Genomic DNA, 27,553 nt, shown 5'->3' on the forward strand with positions numbered 1-27,553 from the left:
CATGACAAGAGTCATCAACGAAACATGTTTGTCTGGTTTTTAAAGCCGCAGGTCGGAACCTTTGATCCTCCTCCCGCCGGTTCTCCCCACGGTCCGCGAGGCATATCCAGGAAAGGGGGCGGGTTGCGGTTTCTGCAGCCCCCACTACCGACGCTACACACAAGGATTTAGGGTTAGGTGGATTTCTGAGGAGAAAGCGCTTCGCGGCCGCTCCGGATACCGGAAGCTGGCCAGCATCTCCTGCGGGCGCGCGGGGCAGCCCGAGAACGTCGCCGGGAAGCCCAGGCGCGCCGGCTCGGACACGGAAGTGATCGCGGGGGGGCCGAGAAGCGGGAGACACATTTCCGCCCACTGCTTATTTCGCGCCCCCCAGCGTGGCTGCCCGCAATCTGCAGCGCTTGGGCTTTGGGTTAGACTAGCGCCCTCGCTTCGGCCTGGCCCTCGGGAGGCGCGCTGCTTCTTTTCCCTTCTTCTCCTGCCCCGCGGCCGCCCCGAGAGCTGGTGAGTAGAGCCTTAGCGCTAGGTCCCGTGGTTCTCCCTGACCCTCCTTTCCCCGCCCCGGTTAGGAGGGTCCGGCCGGCAGGCGGCCCGCACCCTCGCGCGTGCGCTCTGCTGCCGCCCGCGGACTCGCTCGGGGCGTCTGCACGGGACTGCCCGCGTGCCGCCCCGCGAAGCCTCTGCCGGCTTCCTCTGGAGGCGCTCTTCCTGAAGTACGTGGCGGTGCGCGCGGGCCAAATCGGGCTTCCTGGGGCTTGAACCTTTCAAACCATCTGGGCTGGACCAGCGACTTCCTCAGTTTTCTCATCTGTAAAATGGGAGAGTGCAATTAACTACAAGATCCCAAGAAACCTAAAGTCTGCGTAGTAAAAACTTGTGTTCCTTAAGTTCATAAAACCATAGCAGTTAGAAACTCGAAATTCATTCCCTCGAATTAGGGAAAAGTGGAGAATCTGATTTTTTTATTGTTATCAATAACATCCCAGTCCAGGCTTTTGCTTTCTTTGCAATTGTGGTTTTAGATGAAGAGGTTAATCTCTTTTGTGTAATAAAACTCTGTCAGTCTGGAGAAATCTATGGACCTCCATCTCAGAACGTCTGTAAATATATAAAATAACGAACCTAAGGTTGCACAGGAAATCAGTAGTATTGAAGTTTAGTTATCGAAATATTTATATTTTAAAAACCTGGGAGGACTTAAGTGAGTTGATGGGAGTGAAGTGAACTAAACTAGGACAACCGTGCACACAATAACTGCAATATCTATCGTATTCAAGAGGGGCAGCTAGGTGGCGCAGTGGATAGAGCACCAGCCCTGAAGTCAGGAGGACCCGAGTTCAAAGGTGGTCTCAGACACAACACTGCCTGGCTGTGTGACCCTGGGCAAGTCACTTAACCCCAGCCTCAGAAAAACTATATATATCGTATTCAAGTTTGAATGACTTAATCTCTGCAATAAAACTGTCCCGATGGATTCATGATAAAAAAAAATCCTGTCAAAATAACTATTTGGACATGTACACATATATTGTATTTAATTTATACTTTAACATATTTAACATGTATTAGTCAATCTGCCATTTGGGGGAGGCGGTGGGGGGAAGGTTTTGCAATTGTCAATGCTGAAAAATTCATGCATCTATCTGGTAAATAAAAAGCTATAATAAAAAAAAATAAAATTAGCCAAAACTTAAAAAAAAAAAAAATGCTGTCCACCTCCATAAAGAGAACTGATGGATTCTGCATGCAGATTGGAGAAAATATAATTTTTTCACTTATTTTTCTTGCCTTTTTTTTTTTTTTTTTTTTTTTGCAACAAGGATAAAATAGAAATTTTTGCTTAATTTCACATGTAATTGATATATTACTTACATTTAAATGGATGAGGAAGGGATAAAAATTAGAACTTAATATTTTAAAAAATATTATAAATTTGTAAAATTTATATCATGTTATATAATGTGAGATATAAGTTTATGTAAAATACTTAAAATGTTAGCTATTTTTAAGTTAAAAAAATTTAAATTGTATTACTATGAGCATTCAAGAAAGAAAGACATTCGAGAAATAAAACTCACCCACCCCAGATTAAAAACTTCTCTTTTGGAAGGCATCTTTCAGGGTTTCAGTAGTTTTAGACTCTTTGTGATCCTATTTAAGTTTTTTCTTGGCAGAGATACTAAAATGTTTGCAATTTTCTCCTCCAGCTTATTTTACAAATGAAGAAATTGAGGCAAACAGGAATAGGTGACTTGTCCAGATGAATCTTCCTGATTCCAAGCCCAGTCCTCTATTAACTGTGCCCCCAACTGCCCCTCTAATGCCACCCATCCCCTGTGAAAGATGAGGGACTCCAAATAGATTTAGCATGTGGCAATTTGCTTTGCATGACTTTGCATGGGTGTAAAAAAGGCTTTTGCATTTTTTTAAACAAGAGGAAGTAAGAAAGAAAATGATTTCTCCCAAGATCCCTCAACCAGGGCCTCAGAGTTGGGATCTGAAATAGTTTTTCCAGGGTCAAGGCCAGGGGTACGAGGAGATCCAGAAAAGATTAATGATTTTCCTGAAGTCACACATCTTTTTAGTAAAAAAAAGGACAGAGACCCAGTTATCTTGACTCCCATTAAGTCAGGTGGCAGAGAAGGAAGGCTGGAGCATTTGGGAATAGAAAGAGGGAAAAATCAAGAAGCAAGACTATTTTACAACTTCAGTGTTGTTTCTGCATTTTGTTAGACATGTTGGGTCTTAAGAGAATTTTAGATACACAAATATCATAATATCTACTTTTAAAATTATTATTCATGCCTCTGTTCTCAACTTTAATATATTTCTATTGTCCATTCATTTTCACTTGTGTTTGACCCTTCATGACCCCATTTGAAGTTTTCTTGGCAAAAATACTAGAATGGTTTGCCATTTATTTCTCGTTTGTTTTATAGATGAGGAAATTGAGGCAAACAGGATTAAGTGACTTGCCTAGGGTCACACAACTGTGGAGATCAAATTTGAACTCAGATTCCAGGCTCAGCACTCTGTGCACTACACTATCCAGCTGCCCAATCTTAAATTAGGTTATTATTAATTTTTAATATTTTAACTGGGCAGTTAGATGATGCCATGTCTTTGCCAAAAAACTAAAATCCAGATGGAGTTATGAAGAGTCAGATGAAATTGAAATGATTGAACACCAAGTTTAATGTAATTTATACAATTTACATACAGTATGTTATGGTTTATTTTCACCATCTCTACTTGGTATAGTACAGTGATTCTCAAACTTTTTGGTCTCAGGATCCTTTTCCAATCTTAAAACATTTTGAGGATCCCAAAGAGCTTTAGTTTATGTGGGTTCAATCTGTTGATATTTACTATATTAGAAATTAAAATCAATTAATTCATTTAAAAGTAACAATAAGATGATTACATTAATTCAAATAACATTTTTATGAAAGATATTTTCCAAAACAAAAAATCAATAGAAGAACATCTTACATTTTTTTTGCAAACAAATCTCATTAGTTATGGCTAAATAAAATATAACTGATTTTCATATCTGTTTCTGTTTCTCAATCTGTTGTAATATTGCTTGAAGTATATGAAGAAAACTTGGCCTCACACAGATAACTAGTTGAAAAAGGGAGGAATATTTTAAGAGGCAAATAGCACCTTAGTATTATTATGAAATTAGTTTTGCAGATCCCTATAAAGCTCTCAAGGATCCTAAGGGTTGGATTCTGACTTTGGAGTCAAATCCTGGCATATATTACCAGTTACCATTCCATTTACCATTCTGACATCCAAATTTTTCATTGTCAAGTGGATAATGATATTTTAATTAGCTGTCTGTCCTGAGAAAAGCATTTTTGTAAACTTTAAGGACTTTGTAAATGTGAGTTGTTATTCATTAGAAATTTGAATTCCTACTAATTCCTGAAATGGGGCTAGTACTATATTAAAAGGTGACAGGAATTTGAAAGAAACAAAAATATGTGGTTCCCTGGGATTTAGGTTTAGTTGGGGAACAAAGTTGTACGTTCATGAAACAATTAAATAGCAAAGAAGTGTTGAAATTGAAATCTTTTTGCATGAATAAACTGGGGAAACATTTTTACATTCAAAAGTTCTGATAAAGGCCTTATTTCCAAAATATAGAGAGAACTGACTAATTTATAAGAAATCAAGCCATTCTCCATTTGATAAATGGTCAAAGGATATGAACAGACAATTCTCAGGCAAAGAAATTGAAACTATTTCTAGCCATATGAAAGGGTGTTCCAAATCATTATTGACCAGAGAAATGCAAATTAAGACGATATCGCTACACACCTGTCAGATTGGCTAGAATGACAGGGAAAGATAATGCAGAATGTTGGAGGGGATGTGGGAAAACTGGGACACTGATACATTGTTGGTGAAACTATGCATGGATCCAACCATTCTGGAGAGCAATCTGGAATTATGCCCAAAAAGTTATCAAACTGTGCATACCCTTTGATCTAGCCTTGCTACTACTGGGCTTATATCCCAAAGAGATCTTAAAGAGACCTGTATGTGCAAGAATGTTTGTGGCAGTCATTTTCGTAGTGGTTAGAAATTGGAAATTGAATGGATGTCCATCAATTGGAGAATGGCTGAATAAATTGTGGCATATGGATGTTATGGAATATTATTGTTCTGTAAGAAATGACCAGCAGGATGATTTCAGAAAGGCCTGGAGAGACTTACATGAACTGATGCTGAGTGAAATGAGTAGGACCAGGAGATCATTATATACTTCAACAACAATACTGTATGATGATCAATTCTGATGGATGAGGATCTCTTCAACAAGGAGATTATCCAAATCAGTTCCAGTGTTCAGTAATGAAGAAAGTCAGCTACACCCAGAGAGAGAACTCTGGAAATGAGTGTGAACCACAACATAGCACTCCCACTCTTTCTGTTATTGTTTGCTTGCATTTTTGTTTTCCTTCTCAGGTTTTTTCCTTTCTTTCTAGATCCGATTTTTCTTGTGCAGCAAGATAACTGTATAAATATGTACACAAATGTTGAATTTAACATATACTTTAACATGCTTAACGTGTATTGCACTACCTGCTATCTAGGAGGGGAGGGGATGGGGAGAAGGAGAGGAAAAGTTGGAACAGAAGATTTAGCAAGGTCAATGGCGAAAAATTACCCATGCATATGTTTTGTAAATAAAAAGCTATAATAATAATAAAAAAAAAGAAAAAATGTTTTTGCATGTAATTAGGAAACACCAAATGAAATAAAAATATATAGAAAAAAAGGACTTTTTGAGCCCTGCAGTATTTAGAAGTTTACCCTGTGTTTGTGTGTAATACTACAATATTGGGTTGCTTCATGGAGGGTACTAATACCAAGAATGCCATTCACTTTTTAGCAGTAATGTCTACAGGGTTACCAAGTTGGTGATTTAGGATATGTAGAGATCTTAGGATTCTTTTTTGTTGTTCCAGGGTTGAAGATGGCCATGGATGTCACTTTCCTGGGAACGGGCTCTGCATACCCATCACCTACCAGGGGAGCTTCTGCTGTAGCTCTCCGATGTGAAGGTACCTGCTGGCTCTTTGACTGTGGGGAAGGGACACAAACGCAGTTCATGAAAAGCCAACTGAAAGCAGGTCAGTCATTTTATCTTAGGTGCTTCTTTTATTGTTTAGAATCTTTTAAAATTCCATCATTTTGTCTACTTTTCAAGGTTCTTTAACCCAGACTGTTGCCTATTCAGACTACTCTCTCATTCACCAAATATTTATGAAGTGCTTATTTCCTGTAAAACACTTTGCCCAGTTACTTGGGGATTTAAAGCTGTGTAAGAAAATCCTTGACCTCATGGAATATCCTGAAATAAATACTATTGATTTTGATGGTTGTGATGAAAATGATAAAAATATCAGGAGGCATACAGATGCCTGTATCTGAGGCAATTGGAGAAACTTTCATAAGGAAAGTGGGTTTTTTATTGAGCTTTAAAGAATAAATAGAATTTTGATGAGTTGGATTGTTAAAATTTTTTAAAATTCTACATTCATCTCTTCCTTCCATCCCTTCCCCCAACCATTGAAAAGGCAAGAAATATGAAACAGTTAGCTATGTTCTTCCAAAAAACACAAAGGAAAAAAATATACTTTGTTCTACACTCTGAGTATATCAGTTTTCTATCTAGAGTTGGATAGCATTTTATAGAATGAGTCCTTTGGCATTATAATGGATCATTGTATTGATCAGATCAATGATCTTAGCATTGATCAGCTAAATTTTTCACAGTTGATTTTCCTTATAATATTGCTTATTTTTGTGTAAATTATTCTTGTGCTGCTTACTTTGCAGTTCATATATGTCTTCTCAAGTTTTTTTAAAAATCATTCCCTTCATCATTTCTTACCACAGAATAGTTAATTCAACACAATGATATACTACAACTTGTTCAGCCATTCAGTTTCCAATTTTTTGCTACCTCAAAAATTGCTATTATAAATATTTTTGTACAATTAAGTCCTCTTTTCTTTTCTTTGATCTTCATGAAGTATAGACCTAGTAGCAGAATTGCTGCATCAAATGTTTGCATAAATTTATTGCCCTTTGGGCATAATTTGTTCCCTGTTGAGGTTTTCTTGGGGGTCTCTGGAAGCAGCCTTCTGTTCAATTAAGTAATCACCATAAGTATAGCCAGGTGTTAAAGTCCAAATCCTTTATTGTCTCCTTCAAAGTCTTGTCTCCTTTCCTGGCGCCCGGTTAGCTTTCTTAGAGACCTATTTCTCTCCTCGGTTCCAAGAGCTTGAGCTCCTGCCTGCCTCCTTCTCTGCCCTCTGAATCTCTCAGAATCCAAAGGTTTGTGCTTCAGCCTCCAGCCACCACAAAGGTGGACAATGGAATGAATCTATTTCAGCCTCCAAGAGCTTTTAGTGCACTTGTCCTCTCTGGCCCTAAGAGCTTCTCTTCTGTGGTTCTCAGTCCCTTTGCTTATATGCTCAACGCTGAGTATACACCAATCATTATATCACTAGGAAACCATTATTTGTTGGAGGATTAAATCAATGCTAAACTAGATTTAGCCATTTTCTCCTCAATTCCACTTAGTAACTTGTTTCAAGTTCTGGCCCATAACATCTCCTTATAGGATTAAATCAGTCATACTGAACCATGCTAAATTAGATAATTATTGTCTCTATCAATTCCACTGACTTAGTACCTTGTAAGAATTCTTTGGTTCAAGTTCAGATTTCTGGCCCAAAACAGTTTTATATTCTCTAGAATAGTTGGATTAAAACCACCAACTGTACGTTCCTTTCCCTATTTTCCTACATCCCTTCCAATGTTTGTCATTTTGTTTTTCTTTCATCTGGGATGTCCTAGGAATAGCATAATATCTTCTGCAAAAAGTGATAGTTTTATTTCATTTTTGCTTATTTTTCTGACATCTTAGCCATTTTGAAGGGTGTAAAGTGGTACTTGAGAGTTGATTTAATTTTCATTTCTCTAATGTATCAATGAAAAATCTAAGAGGCAGTTTATGGGTAATTATTAATTAATTTATTAATTCTAGTTAGTAAATCATTAATAAATCAAGGTCACTGGCCCGCTTGGAAACTGAAGATACTTCCTGGAGAACAATGAATGCCATTGGAAAAGAAGGTTTCAGTAATGATAGAAATCAGCTTTGACTGGTTAACAATCAGTGAGGGGATAGATATATTAATGAAGTGGACAAAAAATCTATAGCTCCTCCTGCTAAGAAGGTGACCTAATCCTGAGACTCACCTGCCTCCAGCAGTTTAGACAAAAGGGATACCCTAAATCCTAATGGAATGTCCTAAGGACAGCAGCTTATTTCTAAAAGGCCAGAATTTGCCTAGACTGGACTCTATTTGTAAAGTCTTCTAGTTGGTTGGGGTCTCACCCAAGATCGAGTAATGTGCTCCTGGACGATTTGAGTGTCCTTCAAAGACTGGCTGAATAACCTACAGGGACTGGTGTCTGAAAGAAGATTTAGGAAGGATTTTCCCTTAATCCTAATATAGTAATTGGTTATTAAGAAAAGAGAAAAAGAATCATTTCTCTTATTATTAGTGATTTAGGATTTTTTTTTTTTTTTTTTGCTGAGGCAATTGGGGTTAAGTGACTTGCCCAGGGTCAGACAGCTAGAAGTGTGAAGTGTCTGAGGGCAGATTTGAACTCAGGTCCTCCTGATTTCAGGGCTGGTGCTCTAGCCACTGCTCCACCTAGCTGCCCCTAGAATACTTTTCATATGACTTTTGCTACCTTTGATTTCTTTTTATGTGTGATCATATCCTTTGACCTTTTCTCAATTGAGAAATGGCTCCCATTTTTTATAAATTTAGCTTAGTTCTCTATATATTTGAAAATATTCATCAAAGAAACATGCTGTAAGTTTTCCTCCTGCTTTCCTTCTAATTTAGGCTAATGTTTGGGAAAAACATTTTAATTTTATATAATTAAACTTATCCATTTTATGTCTAATCAACAACTCTTCCCTTGCTTGGTCATGAACTCTTTGTCTAGTTATAGATATGATAAGTAATTTTTCCCATGATCCTTTAACTGTTTTTGATAGGAACATTTATGTCCAAATCATGTACCCATTTTGAGCTTGTCTTGGTATACACAGTATAAGATATTGGTCTATGCCAGTGAGTTCTTGTCCTAATAGCTGAGAACTTTGGTTTTCTTAAACTCTAGATTACTGTGCTTATTCACTTCTGTATCAATGTACCTAATTGATTCTGTTAATCAGCCAGCTTCTTTCTTTTTTTTTTTTAAATAATAGCCTCCCATAGATAGCAAGTTATTCAGTATATGTTAAACATGCACAATTCTTCTATACATATTTACACAATTATCATGCTGCTCAAAAAGAAATGAGAAAGATAAAAAAGCAATCAAACAGCAAAAAAAGGTGAAAATACTATATTGGGATCCACATTCAGTCCCCATAGACCTCCCTCTGGGTGCATATGGCTCTCTATAAAAAAAGTCTATTGGAATTCAACCAACTTATTTCTTAGAGTAACAAATTGTAATATAGTTTGAGATCTAGTACTGATAGGCTGCCATGTCATTTTTTTTCATTACCTTAAAACTCTTAACTTTTTGTAGTACTGAGTGAATAAGTTAACTTGGATAGAATTGTCATTTTTGTTATTGTCTTTGCTTATCCATAGGCATTTAATAATACTCCTATTATTTAGATCTATCTTTATTTGTGTGAGGGGTGTGGTGTAGTTGTGTTCATATAATTGTAGTGTGTGTCTTGATGGCTCAGATTGAGTATAAATAGCACTTGTTTCAGTTTTGGCCAGAAACCCTGAAGATCCTCCCTTCTCAGATTTTTTTCCCCCTCTGGGTAAAAAAGGTCATTCATTCTTTGTTTCATTTCTTACTTAGCTTTAAGCACAGAATGGGCAATGCCTCAGACAGACTTGGGAAAGATCTTAGAATAAAGCCAAGGCCTCCCCTTGGAACCAGGGCCATCTCTACTTGTCTTGATCCACATCTTGCCAGATGAATCCAGAGGAGAGAGGGAGGCAGCTGGCCCTGCCCAGCCCTCCCTCACTTCAGTCCAATTCACTTGCAAGTCATAGCATCACCTACCTGATGTCAGGGTCCTTTTCCAGAGATAAGGACAACAACAACATCTTAGCAAGTGAACTCCCAAGTATTTTATACTCTTTACAGTTATTTTATATCTCTTCCTGCAAGGTTTTATTGGTAGTATGTGGAAATGCTGATGATTTGGGTGGGGTAACTGTTAAAGTTGCTTCACTTAGTTTTTAGCCATTTCTTTTCAATTCTTTAAGTGTGATGAGTACTTCAGGCTTTCTCTGCTAACCCCACCTAGTTACACAGGACCTCACCTTCTGAAGAAAGTGATAATCTTGTTTCCTTGTTGCTTATGCTTTTTCCTTCAATTTATTTTTCTTGTGTCATTTCTATAACTAGCATTTTTAATGCAATATTGAATAAAGTGGTGATAAAGGGCATCCTTGCTTCACCTCTGATCTTACTGGAAAGGCTTCTAGTTTGTCATTATTACAGGAAATGATAAGTCTTATTTTTAGATAGATACTGCTTATTTTAAGAAAAGCTCAATTGTATAAATATACGTAGATTGGATTTAACATGTTTCTATCATGTTTAACATATATTGATTACTTGCCATCTAGGGGAAGGCATAGGGGAAGGGAGAGGAAATTGGAACACAGGGTTTTGCAAGAACTGATGTGGTTTTTTAAATGTATTTTTTATTATTATAGCCCATTTTTCCCTTCTTCCCCCCACTCCCTCCTCTAGATGACAGGTAGTCCAATACATTTTAAATATGTTGAAATATATGTTAAATACAATATATGTATACATATACAACAGTTATCTTGCTGCACGAGAAAAATTGGATCTAGAAAGAAAGAAAAAAACCTGAGAATGAAAACAAAAATGCAAGCAAACAATTAACAGAAAGAATGAGAATGCTATGTTGTGGAATACACTCTATTCCCATGGTTCTCTCTCTGGTTGTAGATGGCTCTCTTCATTATTGAACAAGTGGAACTGGTTTGAATCATCTCAATGTTGAAGAGAGCCACGTCCATCAGATTTGATCATCATATAGTTTTGTTGTTGCTGTGTATAATGATCTTCTGGTTCTGCTCATTTCACTCAGCATAGTTCATGTAAATCTCTCCAGGCCTATCTGAAATCATCCTGCTGGTCATTTCTTATAGAACAATAATATTCCATAATATTCATACACCACAATTATTCAGCCATTCTCCAATTGATGGGCATCCTCTCAGTTTCCAGTTTCTTGCCAATACAAAAAGAGCACCCACAAACGTTTTTGCACATATGGGTCCCTTTCCCTCCTTTAAGATCTTTGGGATATGGGCTAAGTAGAAACACTGCTAAGTCAAAAGGTATGCGCAATTTGATAAACTTTTGAGCATAGTTCCAAATTCTCTCCAGAATGGTTGGATCCGTTCACAGTTCCACTAACAATGTATCAGTGTCCCAGTTTTCTCACATCCTTTCCAACATTTGTCATTATCTTTTCCTGTCATCTTAGCCAATTTGAGAGGTGTGTAGTGGTATCTCAGAGTTGTCTTAATTGCAAGAGCTAATGTTGAAGAATTGTCCACTGTTTTGAAGAATAAAAAGCTTTTAAAAAATTTGAAAAAAGAAAAAGCTGTATTACTTTTATGCTTTCTAATGTTTTAATAAGAAAAGAGATTGTACTTTGTCAAAAGCTTTTTCCTATTGATATAATCATATTTTTGTTTTTGTTATTGATATGATTAGTTATGCTTATTGTTTTCCTAATATTCAGCCAGTCTTGCATTCTTAATGTAAATCTCAATTGGTCATAGTTTAGGCCTTTGTGATATATTGCTGTAATCTTCTTGCTAAGATTTTATTTAGATTTTTGAATAAATATTCATTAGGAAAATTGTTCTATAGTTCTCTTTTGCTGTTTTCTCTGATTTCGTTATCAAGCTATTTGCGTCATAGAAGAAACTGGTAGGACTTCTTTACTTACTTTTTCAAACAGTTTGTATAATTTTGGATTTTATTGTTCTTTAGAGATTTGGTAGAATTTGCTTGTAAATCCATCCGGTCCTTAAGGTTTTTTGTTCCTTTAGGGAGCTTGTTTATGGCTTTTTTTTTTTTTTTTTTTTTAAATGATATGGCTAAAGTATTCTATTTCAGTTCTGTGAAAATGGGCAATTTATGTTTTTATAGATATTCATTTACGGGCAGCTAGGTGGCGCAGTGAATAGAGTTCTGAACCTGAAGTCTCATCTTCCCAAATTAAAATCTGGCCTGATACACTTAGTATCTATATCACTTTAACTCTTTTTGCCTCAGTTCCTCAGCTGTAAAATGAGCTGGATAAGGAAATGGCAAACCAAAGCAGTATCTTTGCCAAGAAAACTTTAAATGGGGTCACAAAGAGGCTGTCAAAATTGAAATAAATGAACCTAAACATATTCATCCATCCTAGATTGTCGTTTTATTGGCATATAACTGGGCAAAATAGCTTCTAATAATTATTTTAATTATTGGTTGTGCATTTACCTTTTTCATTTTTGGTAAAGAAATTTGGTTTTCTTCTTCCTTTAAAAAAGTCAAATTAGCCACTATTTTATTTATTTTTTTCCATAAAACCAAGTTCTAGATTTATTTATCAATTCAGTGTTATTGTTTTTACTTTCAGTTTTACTAACCTCTTTTAATTTTTAGTAATTCTATTTTGGTGTTTAATTGGGTATTTTAATGTTCTTTTAAAGTAGTTTTTTTTTTTTTTAATAAGTTACTTATCAGATTCATTGATCTATTCTCTCTCTCTCTCTTATTTATGTAAGCATTTAGACATAGACATTTTCCCCTAAGTACTGCTTTGGCTGCATGCCACAAATTTTGGTATGCTATCTCATTGTTGTTATAATCTTTATTAGCATTAACGAATATTTCTTTAATTTTTTCTTTGATCTCATTCCTTAGAATTAGATTATTTAGTTTCCAGCTAATTTTTAATCTGTTTCCAAGAACCTTTATTGAATTTAATTTTTCTTATATCATGATTCAAAAATAGTACATTTATCTACTTTTCTACATTTATTTGTTTTTATGCCTTTGTAAAGGGTAATTTTTTTTGTGAAGGTGTCATGTACAGCTGACAAAAAAACAGTATGATTCTTTCTATTTCCTTTTAGTATTCCCCAGAGTTTTATTGTAGCTAACTTTTAAAAATTCTATTTATCTCTTTAACTTTTTTCCTTTTTTTCATGGTTAGATTTAGCTAAATTGCAAGGAGATAAATTGAAGTCTCCTTTTAGTATAGTTTTACTGTTTATTTCCTCTAATAAATCAATTAACTTTTCTTTCAAGAACTTGGATGCTGTGTCATTTTGGGTGCATATGTATTTAGTATTGATACCAATTCATTGTTTAAGATTTCTTTTAACAAGATGTACTTTCCCTCTTTTAATTAGTTCTGGTTTTGCTTTTTGTTTGTCTGAAATGATTATTGCTATCACTGACTTATTTGCTTTAGATAGAACTTAATAAATTCTGCTTTAGCCTTTTATTTTAACTATGCATGTCTTTCTCTTTCAAGTATGTCTCTTGTAAAGAAAATATTCTTGGGTTCTGGTTTCTAATCCACTCTGCTATTTCCTTCCATTTTATAGATAAGTTCATCCCATTCCCATTCACAGTTATGATTGATAATTCCATCCTTTTCTTTTGTACTTATCCTTCTCTTTTTATATATTCTCACTTCAAAAGTCTCTTTTGCTTCTGATTGCTGCTTCCTCTAATTTATCCTCCTCCTTAATCTCTCCCTCCCTTTCTCTTAGCCCCTTCTCTTTCTACTTCCCTATAGAGTAAGGTGAACTTCTATACCCACAGCTGTTGTGTCTAGATAGATATACATGGGTAGAGAGATATTTTCTCCTTTTTGAACCAGTTCTGATGAGAGGTTCAAATCTTGCCCACTTTGCCTCATCATTTTCATCTCCACCATAAAAGTATTGCTTTGCATGTTTTTTTAAAGTGAGATTCTTTTCCTTAATCTTTCTTTTCCTTCTTTTCTTCCAGAGCATCCTGCTCTCACCCTCTTCCATTCTTCTTTTGAGATTATCCCAACAAAATGGACTTACATCTATGCCCTCTGAGTAGACTCCTAACTGCCCTAATAATGTTAAAGTTCTTCAGTTACATGTATCCTCTTCCTATATAGTAATATAAATAGCTCAACCTTATTGAATCCCTTATGATTTCTCTTTATGATTCTTAAATCATGTGTTTAAATGTCAGATTTTCTATTTGAGTCTGGTCTCAATTTTCATTAGGAATGTTTGAAAGTGCTCTATTTCATTAAATATTAATTTTCTCCCCTTTGGATTATACTCACTTTTGCTGGATAAGGTATTTTTGGTTGATATCCTATCTCCTTTCCTTTCTGGAATATTTTATTCCAAGCTCTTTTGATCTGTTTTAGTGGTAGCTGTTAAATCTTGTGTGATACTTACTGCATTTGGATGATTTCTTTCTGGGTACTTAACAATATTCTCTCTTTGACCTGGGAGCTCTAGACTAGAAGTTTTCATTTAGGGATTACTTTTAGGAGGTTCTTGGTGAATTCTTTCAGTTTCTATTTTGCCTTCTGGCTCTAAGATATCTAGACAGTTTTCATTTATAAATTCTTAAAATATGATATCTAGGTTCTTTTTTAAATCCTGGCTTTCAATTTGTTTAATAATTCCTAAATTGTCTCCTAATCTTTTTTTCCAGGGCAGTTTTTTTTTCTCCTCTGAAATATTTCACATTTTCTAATACTTTTTTCAGTTTTTTACTTTGTGTTATTGTTTCTTGATGTCTCATGGAGTCATTAGTTTCTGCTTGATCAGTTTTAATATTTAGGGAATTATTTTCTTCAGGAAGAATTTGTACATCTCTTACCATTTGGCCAATTCTGATTCTTAAGAAGTTATTTTCTTCAGTATTTTTTGGTACTTTGTTTTACCAAACTGTTAATTCTCTTTAAAGTTTTCTTGCATTGCTTTCCTTCATATTCTATTTTTTCCTCTCTTTTTGAGTTTAAAATCTTTTTTCTTGCTTTTTTTTATTTTTATTTTTTTAAATTTTTTTTTTATTCATTTTTCCAAATTATCCCCTTCCTCCCTCCACTCCCTCCCCCCGATGGCAGGTAATCCCATACATTTTACATGTGTTACAATATAACCTAGATACAATATATGTGTGTAAATACCATTTTCTTGTTGCACATTAATTATTAGCTTCCGAAGGTATAAGTAACCTGGGTAGATAGACAGTAGTACTAACAATTTACATTCGCTTCCCAGTGTTCCTTCTCTGGGTGTAGTTATTTCTGTCCATCATTGATCAACTGGAAGTGAGTTGGATCTTCTTTATGTTGAAGATTTCCACTTCCATCAGAATACATCCTCATACAGTATTGTTGTTGAAGTGTATAGTGATCTTCTGGTTCTGCTCATTTCACTCAGCAACAGTTGATTTAAGTCTCTCCAAGCCTCTCTGTATTCCTTCTGCTGGTCATTTCTTACAGAGCAATAATATTCCATAGCTTTCATATACCATAATTTACCCAACTATTCTCCAATTGATGGACATCCATTCAACTTCCAGTTTCTAGCCACTACAAAAAGAGCTGCCACAAACATTTTGGCACATACAGGTCCCTTTCCGCTCTTTAGTATTTCTTTGGGATATAATCCCAATAACAGCAATGCTGGGTCAAAGGGTATGCGCAGTTTGACAACTTTTTGGGCATAATTCCAAATTGCTCTCCAGAATGGCTGGATTCTTTCACAACTCCACCAACAATGCATCAGTGTTCCAGTTTTCCCACATCCCCTCCAACATTCATCATTATTTGTTCCTGTCATTTTAGCCAATCTTACAGGTGTGTAGTGGTATCTCAGAGTTGTCTTAATTTGCATTTCTCTGATCAGTAGTGATTTGGAACACTCTTTCATATGAGTGGAAATAGTTTCAATTTCATCATCTGAGAATTGTCTGTTCATATCCCTTGACCATTTATCAATTGGAGAATGGTTTGGTTTCCTATAAATCAGGGTCAGTTCTCTATATATTTTGGAAATGAGACCTTTGTCAGAACCTTTCCTTTTAAAAATATTTTCCCAATTTGTTACTTCCCTTCTAATCTTGTTTGCATTAGTATTGTTTTTTTCTTGCTTTTTAAAAAAAATGCTTTTTTTTTTTAAGCTTTTTGTAAAAATTATTTTTGGGCTTATGTTCAATTTGCATTTTCCTTTGAGGTCTTGGGTTTGTAGATGCTTTCAGTTCATTACTTTCTTCTGAATTTGTATCTTTAGTTTCCTTGTCAGCAGAGAAGTTTTTGGTTGTCAAGTTTTATTGTTGTTGTTTGCTGTTCATTTTTCCATCCTGTGTTTTGACTTTAACTTTATGTTAGATTTGGGTTTTGCTCTCTCTGGAGGATTGGAGGTAGGAGAAGTTGGATGTGGGGAGGGAATATAATGAGTTCTTCTGTTTGAGACATATTTTATTCAGTAGACCCTTGTTAAGCATCTATTAAGTGCCAGGTTCTGTGTTTAACACTGGAGATACAAAAAGAGACTAAAGCAAGCCCCTATCCTCAAGGAACTTACAATCTAATTCTAATATATAATCTCATACATATATAAATGCTGAGAACAGTTACAAATGAGACATTAGAAAAAAGCCTCTTGAAGGAATGATACTTATTGAGCCTTGAGGGGAGTGAGGGATTCCTAGAAGCAGGGATGGATGGGGTAGGAATCAAGTCCTTGGGATGAGTAGTTTGTGCAGAGAGGGGTTCGGAATATTGTTTGCGCCCCTCAATAGGCCACTTAATTTGGCCAGACAAAGCTCTTAAGGGAGTGTCAGCCTGGAACAGTAACCCCTGGCAGCTACACTGACACTGTGTGATGAACAGAGAAGAATGGGCTGTCCGGTGCAGGACAGGAGACATGTGCTAATTGTTTAACTCTTCCAGCCCGCAGTTGTCCCCAGCAGGATAAAATGCACATTCTTCTGTTCTTTCCTTCACAGCCTGGCCCCAGGGGACATTTCCAGGCTTCTTCTCTATCCCTTTCATACCCTACAGTACCTCTCCTTGCTCCCACACAGTCCTTCATCTCTCCTCTATTCCTCCTTGTAGTAGTCATCTTCCATCACTGAAGTGCACTTCTTCTCTGGCTCTCCTTCAGGTTGCAGCTCAGACAAAAACCTGTGCGAAGCCTTTTCCCACTTTGTTCCCTCCACCTTTGCCATCCACTTTGTATTAAACTACTTTACCTTTATTTCTATTTCCATTATATTATGTGTGTACATATATACATGTGTATATAATATGTATATGTATATGTCAACTCCCATTGGAATAGAAGTTCCTTTCAAATGAGATAGTTTAATTTTAACAGATAAATGCCTTTTGATTAATGAGCAAAGGGGCAGTGTGGGGGAAAGACCAGGTTTGTTTGCAGCTGAGATGCATATAAAATAGTAATGACAAGGAAGTCTAGAAAGGTCAGTTAGAGCCCAGATCATGGAAGGAATTCTACACCTAGCCGAGGGGGTTGTGCCTGATTTGCCAAGTGAGGCACCTTCTATTTTTGTCAGATTGATTGTCTTCTTCCCTCATATTGTTCTCCCTGGCTAGAATGCCTTCTACATTCAGCCTAAACAAATCTGCATCCTACAAGGCCCAGGTCGAGTGCCAGCCACTCTCCTGACAAGCATTCTCTGCTTATTTTAGTCTTCTCTGATTTCCCTGTCTTCTGAATTCCTACAGCTCTTCCATTCTAAAGCAGAGAAGTTACTCTTAATTACATGCTGCCATCCATTGCTCTCCATGTGAATCCTGTCTCCACAAATAGATCATAAGCTTCCTTATAGCAGAAACCAGTCTTATGCCTTTTCAGTACCAAAGTAGAGTGCCCCTAAGTAATAAGTATGCTGCAAATACTTGTCTTTTGGCTGATAGCATTACTCTTTAAATACTTTACATGCCTGAGTTAAAGTAAACTTATATTCTAATGGGAGAGACAAGAATTATGTATGTATATATATATATGTATATATATATATATATGCATATATATGTATATATATACATATATATATATACACATAAGTATATACATACAGAGAAAATAGAAACAAAGATAAAATAGTTAAAGACAAAGTAGATGGCAAAGGTGGAGGGGATAAGGTGGGGAAAAGCCTTCATGCAGGTGGTATCTGAGCTGCAACCTGAAAGGGAGTCAGAGAAGAAGTGCCATTGTGGACCTACTGCCCATTAGAAATTTTTTTGTCTTAAATTTATCTCTTTTAAATTTCAGTTTCCTTCTACCTCTGTTGACAAAGTTCAGATTCATTTTTTCTATCCCTCTTATGATAATCTAATTGCATTTTTACTCTTTAATCTTTCCAAATGAAAGTCCTGATTTTTTTTTTTTTTTGGCAATCTATCATGCCTATTTCCTCTTTCTTTGGTAATTGTAGTTATCTTTCTGTTTCTTACCTTATTTCTGTTATGTTTGCCATTAAATATTATATCGTCTGTAAAACTATTTAATAAAATGTGAGAAATAGTTTTTCACTTAGTAGAAAAAGGCTTTCTAGTTTTTGATATCTAGGCAGTGGCCCTAAGTTCATTTGTTGTTGTTATTATTATTGAGGAAGATGGAGAAAAAGAAGGGTAGAAAAAGAAGGGTCTGATAATATTATTGATGAGGTGAGGTTTAAACCAAGTCTTAGCAACCTCCTCAGAAGTTTTGTACACCTCTGAGAAAGATCAAATCATGTTAAGACATGCCTAGGCAACAGAAGGGGAAAATAGACATCCCAGAGATGAGTATCGCTTAGTATTTGTGTCAAAAGGCCCAATTTACCCTACTTCCTTAGACTACCCCCCAATGTTTGGCTACTAATGATAGAGAAGTTTCACAAAGATGCATCTAGAGAACAAACTGAATTGGATGTTAAACTCTTGTATCTGGAGTGTTCATCTGAAAAAACTTTTAAACCATGTTAGGTCACAGATAGATTTCATGTTTTTTTTTTTGTTGTTGTTTTTTTAATCCAAACTACAATGGAACTTTGAAAATTAGAGTAAAAAATTCCCTTCTCTTTTTCCACTTCCCCCTATGAGTAGGGAAATTGGAGTGAGAAAGAATAAATGCTTGACAATTTAAAATTATTTTAATTAAAAAATATTTGTAGGGGGAAAAAAAGAAAATTAGAATAGTCAGTAGTCTGAAATTTCATTGGTATGGCAGCTTCTTCCACCAAGGTAAATTGAAACCTGTCTATCGCTGATGGTGTTAGAGAGCTTTCTGAAACTTCAAGGTTAAGTAATGTGCCTAACTTCAGAGAGCTAGTTAAGTGTCAGCAACAGAACTTGGACCCATATGTTCTGGACTCCAAGCACCCCTTCCACTATTCTGTGCTGTATGCTATAATTATCACAAAAAAGATCCTTGAATCACTCGGTTAACTTCAGTGAATGAGATCATGGGAAATAGAACCCTTAATTATATAGTACTGCTCTGTATGCTTTTTAACTTCCAAGTCATTTTGTTTTGATCCCTCCTAAATAAAATCATGATCCTATTTTTTCTGTTTCATTTTGAAAGGGAGAATTACAAAGATTTTCATAACTCATCTTCATGGAGATCACTTCTTTGGCCTTCCTGGACTTCTTTGTACTATCAGTCTTCAGAGCAGTCCCACTGCTTCTAAAACACCTATGGAAATCTATGGGCCTGTGGGCCTTCGGAACTTCATCTGGAAGACTATGGAGCTCTCCCACTCAGAATTGACCTTCCCTTATGTGGTCCATGAGTTGGTGCCCACAGAAGATCAGTGCCCTGCTGGAGAATTAAAAGACTTTTCTTATCTAGATGGAGCTGACAGCTCTCCCAAAGAGATACAAGGGAGAACGATCCTCTTGGACTCAGTTGAAGGCTCTTATGTTCTGGTCAATGATGACCAATTTCTTGTAAAAGCATTTCGCCTCTTCCATCGAATTCCATCCTTTGGTTTTTCAGTGGCAGAAAAGGAACGTCCAGGGAGACTCAATGCGCAGAAGCTAAAAGATCTTGGTAAGTTGCCCATAATTGTGTTAGGGTGATCTTTGATGCTACTGAAAGTGTTTAAACTGTGAACCAGACTATCTTATCTGTCCAAGCATTCAAGAAAAATCTTATGTACTTAAATTCTTTACTGGAAGTTTGCTCATTGATTAAAAACTTAATTCCAGAAGGCAAAAGCTAAAAGTGTATGAACATTGGAGGGAGGGGAGGAGGAATGTTAGTGTAAATGTAGAGCATAGAACTTTTTTTTGTCAAGAGTCCCTTTGGAGCAGTGAACTATATAATTATGGGAATGCATTATCAGAACTACATCCCAGTTTTTGTTTAGATAAAGCTACCTAAAAACTACACAGATTCACCTGCCTAGCTTTTAAATAGTATTTGTACTGTATGTGTGTATAGTTATTCCAGGCACACTTCACCTGACTTCATTATGCAGTTTCTAAACAGTACAATGCTAGGTAAAATGGAAGTTATAGAATCAGGGGTTAGTTCCACAGCAAAAATATTAAGAATGCTCACTTGCCTTATGTAACAGTGACCTTTATGGTGATGGTTTGGTTTTATATAGCAACAAAGGATGTTGAATTTTGCCTTTATTCATCAGCCTGTTCAGTTTGTTGGGTGACTATAACTTACTGTGGAATGAAGGATCATTGCCGTAATCAAACCAGACAGCCTCTCCTATGTTCTGAAAGCCAGTCACACAAGATAATTGAGCTTCTAGAAAGATAAAGTTAATCCTAGTGTGTTGTATTTTTTTTTAAATGATTACACAATTGTGAGAAGAATCAAATGCTTTTTCTTTTTGACACTTGTGATGATGATAGAGTGGAACATTCTTAAGAAGTTGTAAATACCATTCCTGTGATTTAATCACATCTGCCTTCATCATTAGGTGTCCCGCCAGGTCCTGCCTATGGGAAACTGAAAAATGGAGTTACTGTCGTTTTGGAAAATGGAGTTAAAGTTTCTCCTCAGGATGTCTTAGAAAAGCCTATTCCTGGAAGAAAAATATGCATTTTGGGTGACTGCTCTGGGGTTGTAGGTGATGGAGGATTGAAACTGTGCTTTGAGGCAGATCTTTTGATTCATGAAGCCACCCTAGATGATGCACACATGGACAAAGCCAAAGAATATGGTCATAGCACCCCACGTATGGCGGCAGAATTTGCCAAGTTATGCAAAGTCAAGAGACTGGTTCTAACTCATTTCAGTCAGAGGTACAAACCACCTCTCTTGTCTGGAGAGGGAGAAACAGATGATATTAGAGAATTAAAAAAGCAAGCAGAATCGGTGTTGGATTTCCAAGAAGTGACTCTAGCAGAGGATTTCATGGTGATTGACATTCCAAAGAAAAAACCCATCAGCATTACCTGAGTATGTTTTCATGTGCCAATTTGTAATGGAGTCTACTCTCCAGATTTCTGTCTGAAATTATTTTGGGCCTAATAATCGTAGGAGGGGTGGGGCTGCATTGCTGAATTGACCTGTGTAGCCTTAATGGTATTGCTCAGAGTGGCTCTTAACACCAGCAAACTTCTTAAAAGTCCCAGTTTTATTAAGTGATAGTCTTATTAGATAAATACTTAAGGTAGTTAACTGTTTCTTTGAATTTGATCCAGTATTTTCCCCTACCAGCTGTGTTTATTCAGTTATTTCCTAAATGCAGAGAAAACTGTTTTCTTTTTCTTTCATTCTTCATCAATTAATTTTTAAAAATTAATAGCTTTTTATTTTCAAAATACATGCAAAGATAGGAAAATTCTGTTTTCTGCTAACAATGGATTAAGCAGAAAAAGAGAGGAGTATAAGGAAAAATTTTAAAAAGCATTTGAGACTGAATATAAAAATTCAAAAATGCTATATTTTAGCTGAAATGTTCTTAGCACAAGGTTGGGATAATCATCTCTCATTTAACTTGGTTACAATTTAAATCCATATCTGGACTCTAATCAAAGCTGCTAACTTGTATGGTTTTAGAATTAATATCTGGATCAGTCTCTAATAAATAAAGTATAAGAGACTGTAGGAATTCTTTGTTTGGACTGGCATACTTCACGTAATCAAATATTACTTGAAATAAATGGGTTGCAGTATGCATCAAAACATTTGTGGTGTTCATTGCAAAAAGCTAGAAATAAAGTAGATGCCTTTCCATTGGGAAATCATTATACAAATTATGGCATATGAATATAATATAATATTTCTGCAATGTAATAAAAAGTAACTATTAGGAAGTCTGCAAAGACTTAATCTGAATTGAGGTAAAGTAACCAGAACCAGGCACGTGATCTTTATGATTACTACAATAATGTAAATAGAAAAAACAGAAATGAAACTAGATGTTGTGTCATTATAATGTTCAATCTGAAGAAGAGGAGAAATTGTATCTCTCTCTTTTTAAGTACATTCCCTAAAACTAGATTTATCAATGTGTTAAAACTGTGTTATCAGTTTTGTCATCTAATAGCATCGAGAGGCAACAAAAATCTGCTTCCCTTTCAATCATTGGTTTTTTGGCCCTATATTCCTTTTTGCAATACGTTATCTAGTGGACCTTTTAAAAATATGGAATTTGAACACTACTTTTCTGCTGCAGATTATATAACATTAAAAAGTTCCACAAGAAATTTCATGCTAATGTGTAACTTAGATTGACCTGACCTATAAGTTTCTTTAGTGCATTAATTGTAAATATTTATTTAAATATATATCTTATACAGGAGTCCTTAATATTCTGGTGAATAGGTTTTAGAGAGTCCCAAGGGAAATTCAAAGATAAAAATTTTTAAAAAGGAGGCAATCATATGATCCTCCCCATGAGTTTTGACCAACTTTTCTCTGGCTCTTCTGTGTTTATGGCCTGTTGGGGAGGTGAAAGGGGTGGGCAGCAGAACTGAATGGACCATCAGAACATGGACTCCTAAAGACACTTGTAGACTTTCTCAACTTGGAAAGTGATACATTAGTTGTCAGCAAGAACCAAGGCAGAATTATGAAATTGAAAATTTCTTCCTTGGTCTTTACTATCTCCTTTCTGCTTTTCTTCTTTTTCCTAATTGCAAATAAATCTCTAATGAGGGCAGGATTTTTTTTTTCTTTTGTATCAGGGGAACTTTCTATGACCAGGCTATATGCATCTTCCACACAGTTATCCAAGTTACTGATGATATTACTCTTCTCAGTTAATTCCAGACTACTGCTTGTCTTAAGGCTCAAATATAAACTCCTCTGTTGGGCATTGAAAGCCATTCATAACCTGGTGCCAATATATCTTTCCAACCTTATTACATTTTATTCTCCTTCATGTCTGCTGTACCTCATCTATGTCCCTTGAAGTGCTGTCTCTTGTGTCCTCCTTTCCTGGAATGCACTTTTTCCTTCCCTTTGTCTCTTAGAAATACCAATACCTTTAAGATTTAGCTCATAATGGCAGAAACTAGGCATGGACCCACATTTAACACCACATACTAAGATAAGATCAAAATGGGTCCAAGATTTAGGCATAAAGAACAAAATCATAAATAAATTAGAGGAATATAGGATAGTTTACCTCTCAGACTTGTGGAGGAGGTAGGAATTTGTGTCCAAAGGAGAACTAGAGACCATTATTGATCACAAAATAGGAAATTTTGATTATACCAAATTAAAAAGTTTCTGCACAAACAAAACTAATGCAAATAAGATTAGAAGGGAAGTAACAAGTTGGGAAAACATTTTTACAGTTAAAGGTTCTGATAAAGGCCTCATCTCCAAAATATACAGAGAATTAACTTTAATTTATAAGAAATCAAGCCATCCTCCAATTGATAAATGGTCAAAGGATATGAATAGACAATTTTCAGATGATGAAATTGAAACTATTTCCACTCATATGAAACTGTTCCAAATCACTATTGATCAGAGAAATGCAAATTAAGACAACTCTGAGATATCATTACATACCTGTCAGATTGGCTAAGATGGCAGGAACAAATAACGATGAATGTTGGAGGGGATGTGGGAAAACTGGGACACTGATGCATTGTTGGTGGAGTTGTGAAAGAATCCAACCATTCTGGAGAGCAATTTGGAACTGTGCCCAAAAAGTTATCAAAATGTGCATACCCTTTGACCCAGCAGTGCTACTACAGGGCTTACATCCCAAGGAAATACTAAAGAAGGGAAAGGGACCTGTGTGTGCCAAAATGTTTGTGGCAGCTCTTTTCATAGTGGCTAGAAATTGGAAAATGAATGGATGTCCATCAATTGGAGAATGGTTGGGTAAATTATGGTATATGATAATAATAATATAATAATAATAATAATATGGAATATTATTGTTGAGGAATACAGAGAGTCTTGGAGAGACTTACATCAACTGATGCTCAGTGAAACGAGCAGAACTAGGAGATCATTATACACTTCAACAATGATACTGTATGAGGATGTATTCTGATGGAAGTGGATATCTTCAACATAGAGAAGAGTTAATCCAATTCCAATTGATCAATGATGAACAGAATCAGCCACATCCAGAAAAGGAACACTGGGAAATGAGTGTAAACTGTGAGCTTTTTTTTTTGTTTTTCTTCCCAGATTATTTTTACCTTCCAAATACAATTCTTCCTTTGCAACAACAACAACAAAATTTGGTTCTGCACATATATATTGTACCTAGGATATACTATAAGATATTTAATATGTATGGGAATGCCTGACATCTAGGGGAGGAGGTGGAGGGAAGGAGGGGAAAAATTCAGAACCGAAGGGAGTACAAGGGATAATGTTGTAAAAAATTACCTATGCATATGTACTGTCAAAAAAATGTTATAATTATAAAAATTAATAATAAAAAAATAAGATTTAACTCATAGCAATTTGGAACTATGCTCAAAAAGTTATCAAACTGTGCATACTCTTTGATCCAGCAGTGTTACTACTGGGCTTATATCCCAAAGAGATCTTAAAGAAGGGAAAGGGACCTGTATGTGCAAGAATGTTTGTGGCATCCCTCTTTGTAGTGGCCAGAAACTGGAAACTGAGTGGATGTCTGTCAGTTGGAGAATGGCTGAATAAATTGTGGTATATGAATATGATGGAATATTATTTTTCTGTAAAAAATGATCAACAGGATGATTTCAGAAAAGCCTAGAGAGACTTAGACTTGCATGAACTGATGCTGAGTGAAATGAGCAGGACCAGGAAATCGTTGTTTACTTCAACAACAATACTATATGATGATCAATTCTGATGGACGTGGCCCTCTTCAACAATGAGATGAACCAAATCAGTTCCATAGAGCAGTAATAAACTGAACCAGCTACACCCAGCAAAAGAACTCTGGGAGATGACTATAAACCACTACATAGAATTCCCAATCCCTCTATTTTTGTCCGCCTGCATTTTTTATTTCCTTCACAGGCTAATTGTACACTATTTCAAAGTCTGATTCTTTTTGTAAAACAAAATAACTGTTTGGACATGTATACATATATTGTATTTAATTTATACTTTAATATATTTAACATGTATTGGTCAACCTGCCATCTGGGGGAGTAGATGGAGGGAAGGAGGGGAAAAATTGGAACAAAAGGTTTGGTAATTGTCAATGCTGTAAAATTACCCATGCATATATCTTGTAAATAAAAAGCTACAATAATTTTTAAAAATTAGCTCATAAAGCCATGTTCCACACAAAAACTTTCCTGATACTATCTACCCCAGCTCCTTGTTTCTTCTTAAAATCAACTGTTTTGTATATATTTGGAAATACATGTGGTTTCTCCAAAATAGATTTTAAGTTCTTTGAGAGTGAGGACTGTGAGTTTTTGTTTTTGTAACCTAGAACCAGGGTTCTTAACATGTGGTCTGTAAACTTGTTTTTGTGTGTATATGTTTTGATAACTGTAATTCAATATTTTGAATTGTTTTATTTTTTAATGTATTTTGTGCATTTTTTTAAAAATCGTGTCTGTGACACAAGCCCAGAACATAATTACTTAATAAATGTTTGTTGATTGAGTCCTCTTTCCTACTATTGTATTAGAATTTGCATTGTTTAATATTTGTAGTCACCTCCACACACCTTTGCCAATTACTTGTCATCTTTTATTAATTTATTTACAGATTGATAGTTCATACTGGTGTCAAAATATTTTGGAGATATCCTGTTTCCAAAAGCTAAGGCTCAGCAAGCAGGATGTCCCCTGAGTTCAGCATAACAATTATTTGCACCTTGGAATGATCTTGCTTCTGTCAGAGTGTATTGCTTGGACCAGCACCAGGTGCTCACTGAAGAATTTAGCTCGCCTTATTTCCCAGGGCCATTCATTGCATGTTCACAATCCTTGTCCTTTGTCACTGATAGATACTGGACTTCTGTTCTTGTCCCATTACTCTGGTTCTGTACCCTACAAGGAGCCATAATCCCCATTTCTTGAAACAGTGACTTAACATGGGACCCAAGAACACCTGTGTTGTTGTCCCAAGAAATGCTAACCATGAGAACTATCTCAAGATCTAAGAATGATTGTGTTGTGAACCTTTCATGTATATAAGTGGCCCTAGCCTTAGTAGCCACACTAACCTTCTTGGAGGAGGGTCTTCCACCTGAAGGAGTCGTTTTCCTCACTCTGAAATTAATTAAGCTGACTCCTCTCCCTGACCCTGGCCACCCCCAGGTTAGAGGCCAGTTCCAGTCCAGTTGACACAAGTAATTGTTTCACATGTTGTGGTGCATAAAGCAATTACAGCATCATAGGTCTGTGGCTTCCTTGGGGAGCACTCTTAGTTCTGGGATCCCCAGTTTGATCAGGGGTCCAAGATTTCCCTAGAATGGGCTTCTTCCTGGGCATGTTTCATTCCACGTTCTCAACCTCTTAGGCTATAGAACTAATATAAATTTGAAGAGTATATTCCAAATTATACTCATTAACTACAATATTTATTGAATATCTAGGCTGAGCTCTATGAAGTGGGGCTGTTAATGAACTGGCCGGGAGAACACAATTCTTCATCTAGCTGTTTTGGTTGCATTTTATCCAGGGTCTTCTCCAGTTGTCTTGATCTATGTCTGTCCACTGGACCCAGATGGCTCTAGAGGGGAAAGTGAGGCAGGGGACCTTGTACAGCCCTCCCTCCCTTAACCCAATTCACCTGCATGTCAGGACATCACCTCCCAGATGTAAAGAACAAAAGATAAACAATAGCTCTTTATTGGGTCATTATTGGGTAGCTACATGGTATAGTTGATAGAATACCTGGCCTGGTATCAGGAAGGTTTCATCTTCCTGAGTTGAGATATGGCCTCACACACTTAATTTTGTGATCCTGAGCAAGTCATTTAACCCTGTTTACCTCAGTTTCCTTATCTATAAAATAAGCTGGAGAATGACATGACACATCACTCCAGTGTCTTTGCCAAGAAAACTCCAAATAAAGTCATGAAAAGTTGGACATGACTAAAAAACAACTGAATAACATTTATTAAATAAACAGCTACTTTTAATGAGAGCACACTCTATTAAAGCTGTTGCTCATATGGCCTGGCACTGTTTATGAGCATTCCAGAGTTCATTTGTGGCTTGCTGAGGCCATGCATATAGTATTGTTCCGTATTTATGATTGTGAGAAAAGAATTTATCTGTTGGGTTTTCTAGGATGTGGTTATTCCCAGGATGATCTGTAGGTTTTTCCACTTGAAATTAACTGTATCCCTCTAGACACAAGACAATCAGTTTATGTTGAGTATTATATGTAATAATCATTCTCCATAAGAAACCCAAAGATCCATTCATTGTCCCAGTCTTACTCTTTAACACTGGTAGCAAGGGTAAGTCCAGTAGTTTCTTTCCAAAATCTCTTGCTCAAGGATGTTCTCAGAAAAA

The 27,553-nt window shown here is 36.1% G+C and overlaps 1 protein-coding gene across 1 annotated transcript; it reads left to right on the plus strand.

Annotated features, from left to right (window-relative positions):
- The first annotated feature begins 266 nt into the window (after positions 1 to 266).
- On the plus strand, positions 267 to 25,688 carry ELAC1 (elaC ribonuclease Z 1). The gene is made up of 4 exons (XM_074279381.1): positions 267 to 501; positions 5,478 to 5,642; positions 19,224 to 19,691; positions 20,581 to 25,688. Exons 2-4 carry the CDS (start codon positions 5,486 to 5,488, stop codon positions 21,060 to 21,062), a joined length of 1,107 nt encoding a protein of 368 aa, XP_074135482.1. The 5' UTR covers positions 267 to 501; positions 5,478 to 5,485; the 3' UTR covers positions 21,063 to 25,688.
- Positions 25,689 to 27,553: the final 1,865 nt, after the last annotated feature.

Source organism: Sminthopsis crassicaudata, chromosome 1 (assembly GCF_048593235.1).
Source record: "Sminthopsis crassicaudata isolate SCR6 chromosome 1, ASM4859323v1, whole genome shotgun sequence".
In the NCBI taxonomy this organism is placed as follows: Eukaryota; Metazoa; Chordata; class Mammalia; order Dasyuromorphia; family Dasyuridae; genus Sminthopsis; species Sminthopsis crassicaudata.

What these genes read in the sequence shown, in the direction of transcription:
- ELAC1 (XM_074279381.1), top strand. Translation starts at nt 5,486, where the DNA reads ATGGCCATGGATGTCACTTTCCTGGGAACGGGCTCTGCATACCCATCA. An exon ending in GAAAAGCCAACTGAAAGCAG is followed by an intron (nt 5,643 to 19,223) that starts GTCAGTCATTTT and finishes TCATTTTGAAAG; the next exon opens with GGAGAATTACAAAGATTTTC. An exon ending in GCAGAAGCTAAAAGATCTTG is followed by an intron (nt 19,692 to 20,580) that starts GTAAGTTGCCCA and finishes CTTCATCATTAG; the next exon opens with GTGTCCCGCCAGGTCCTGCC.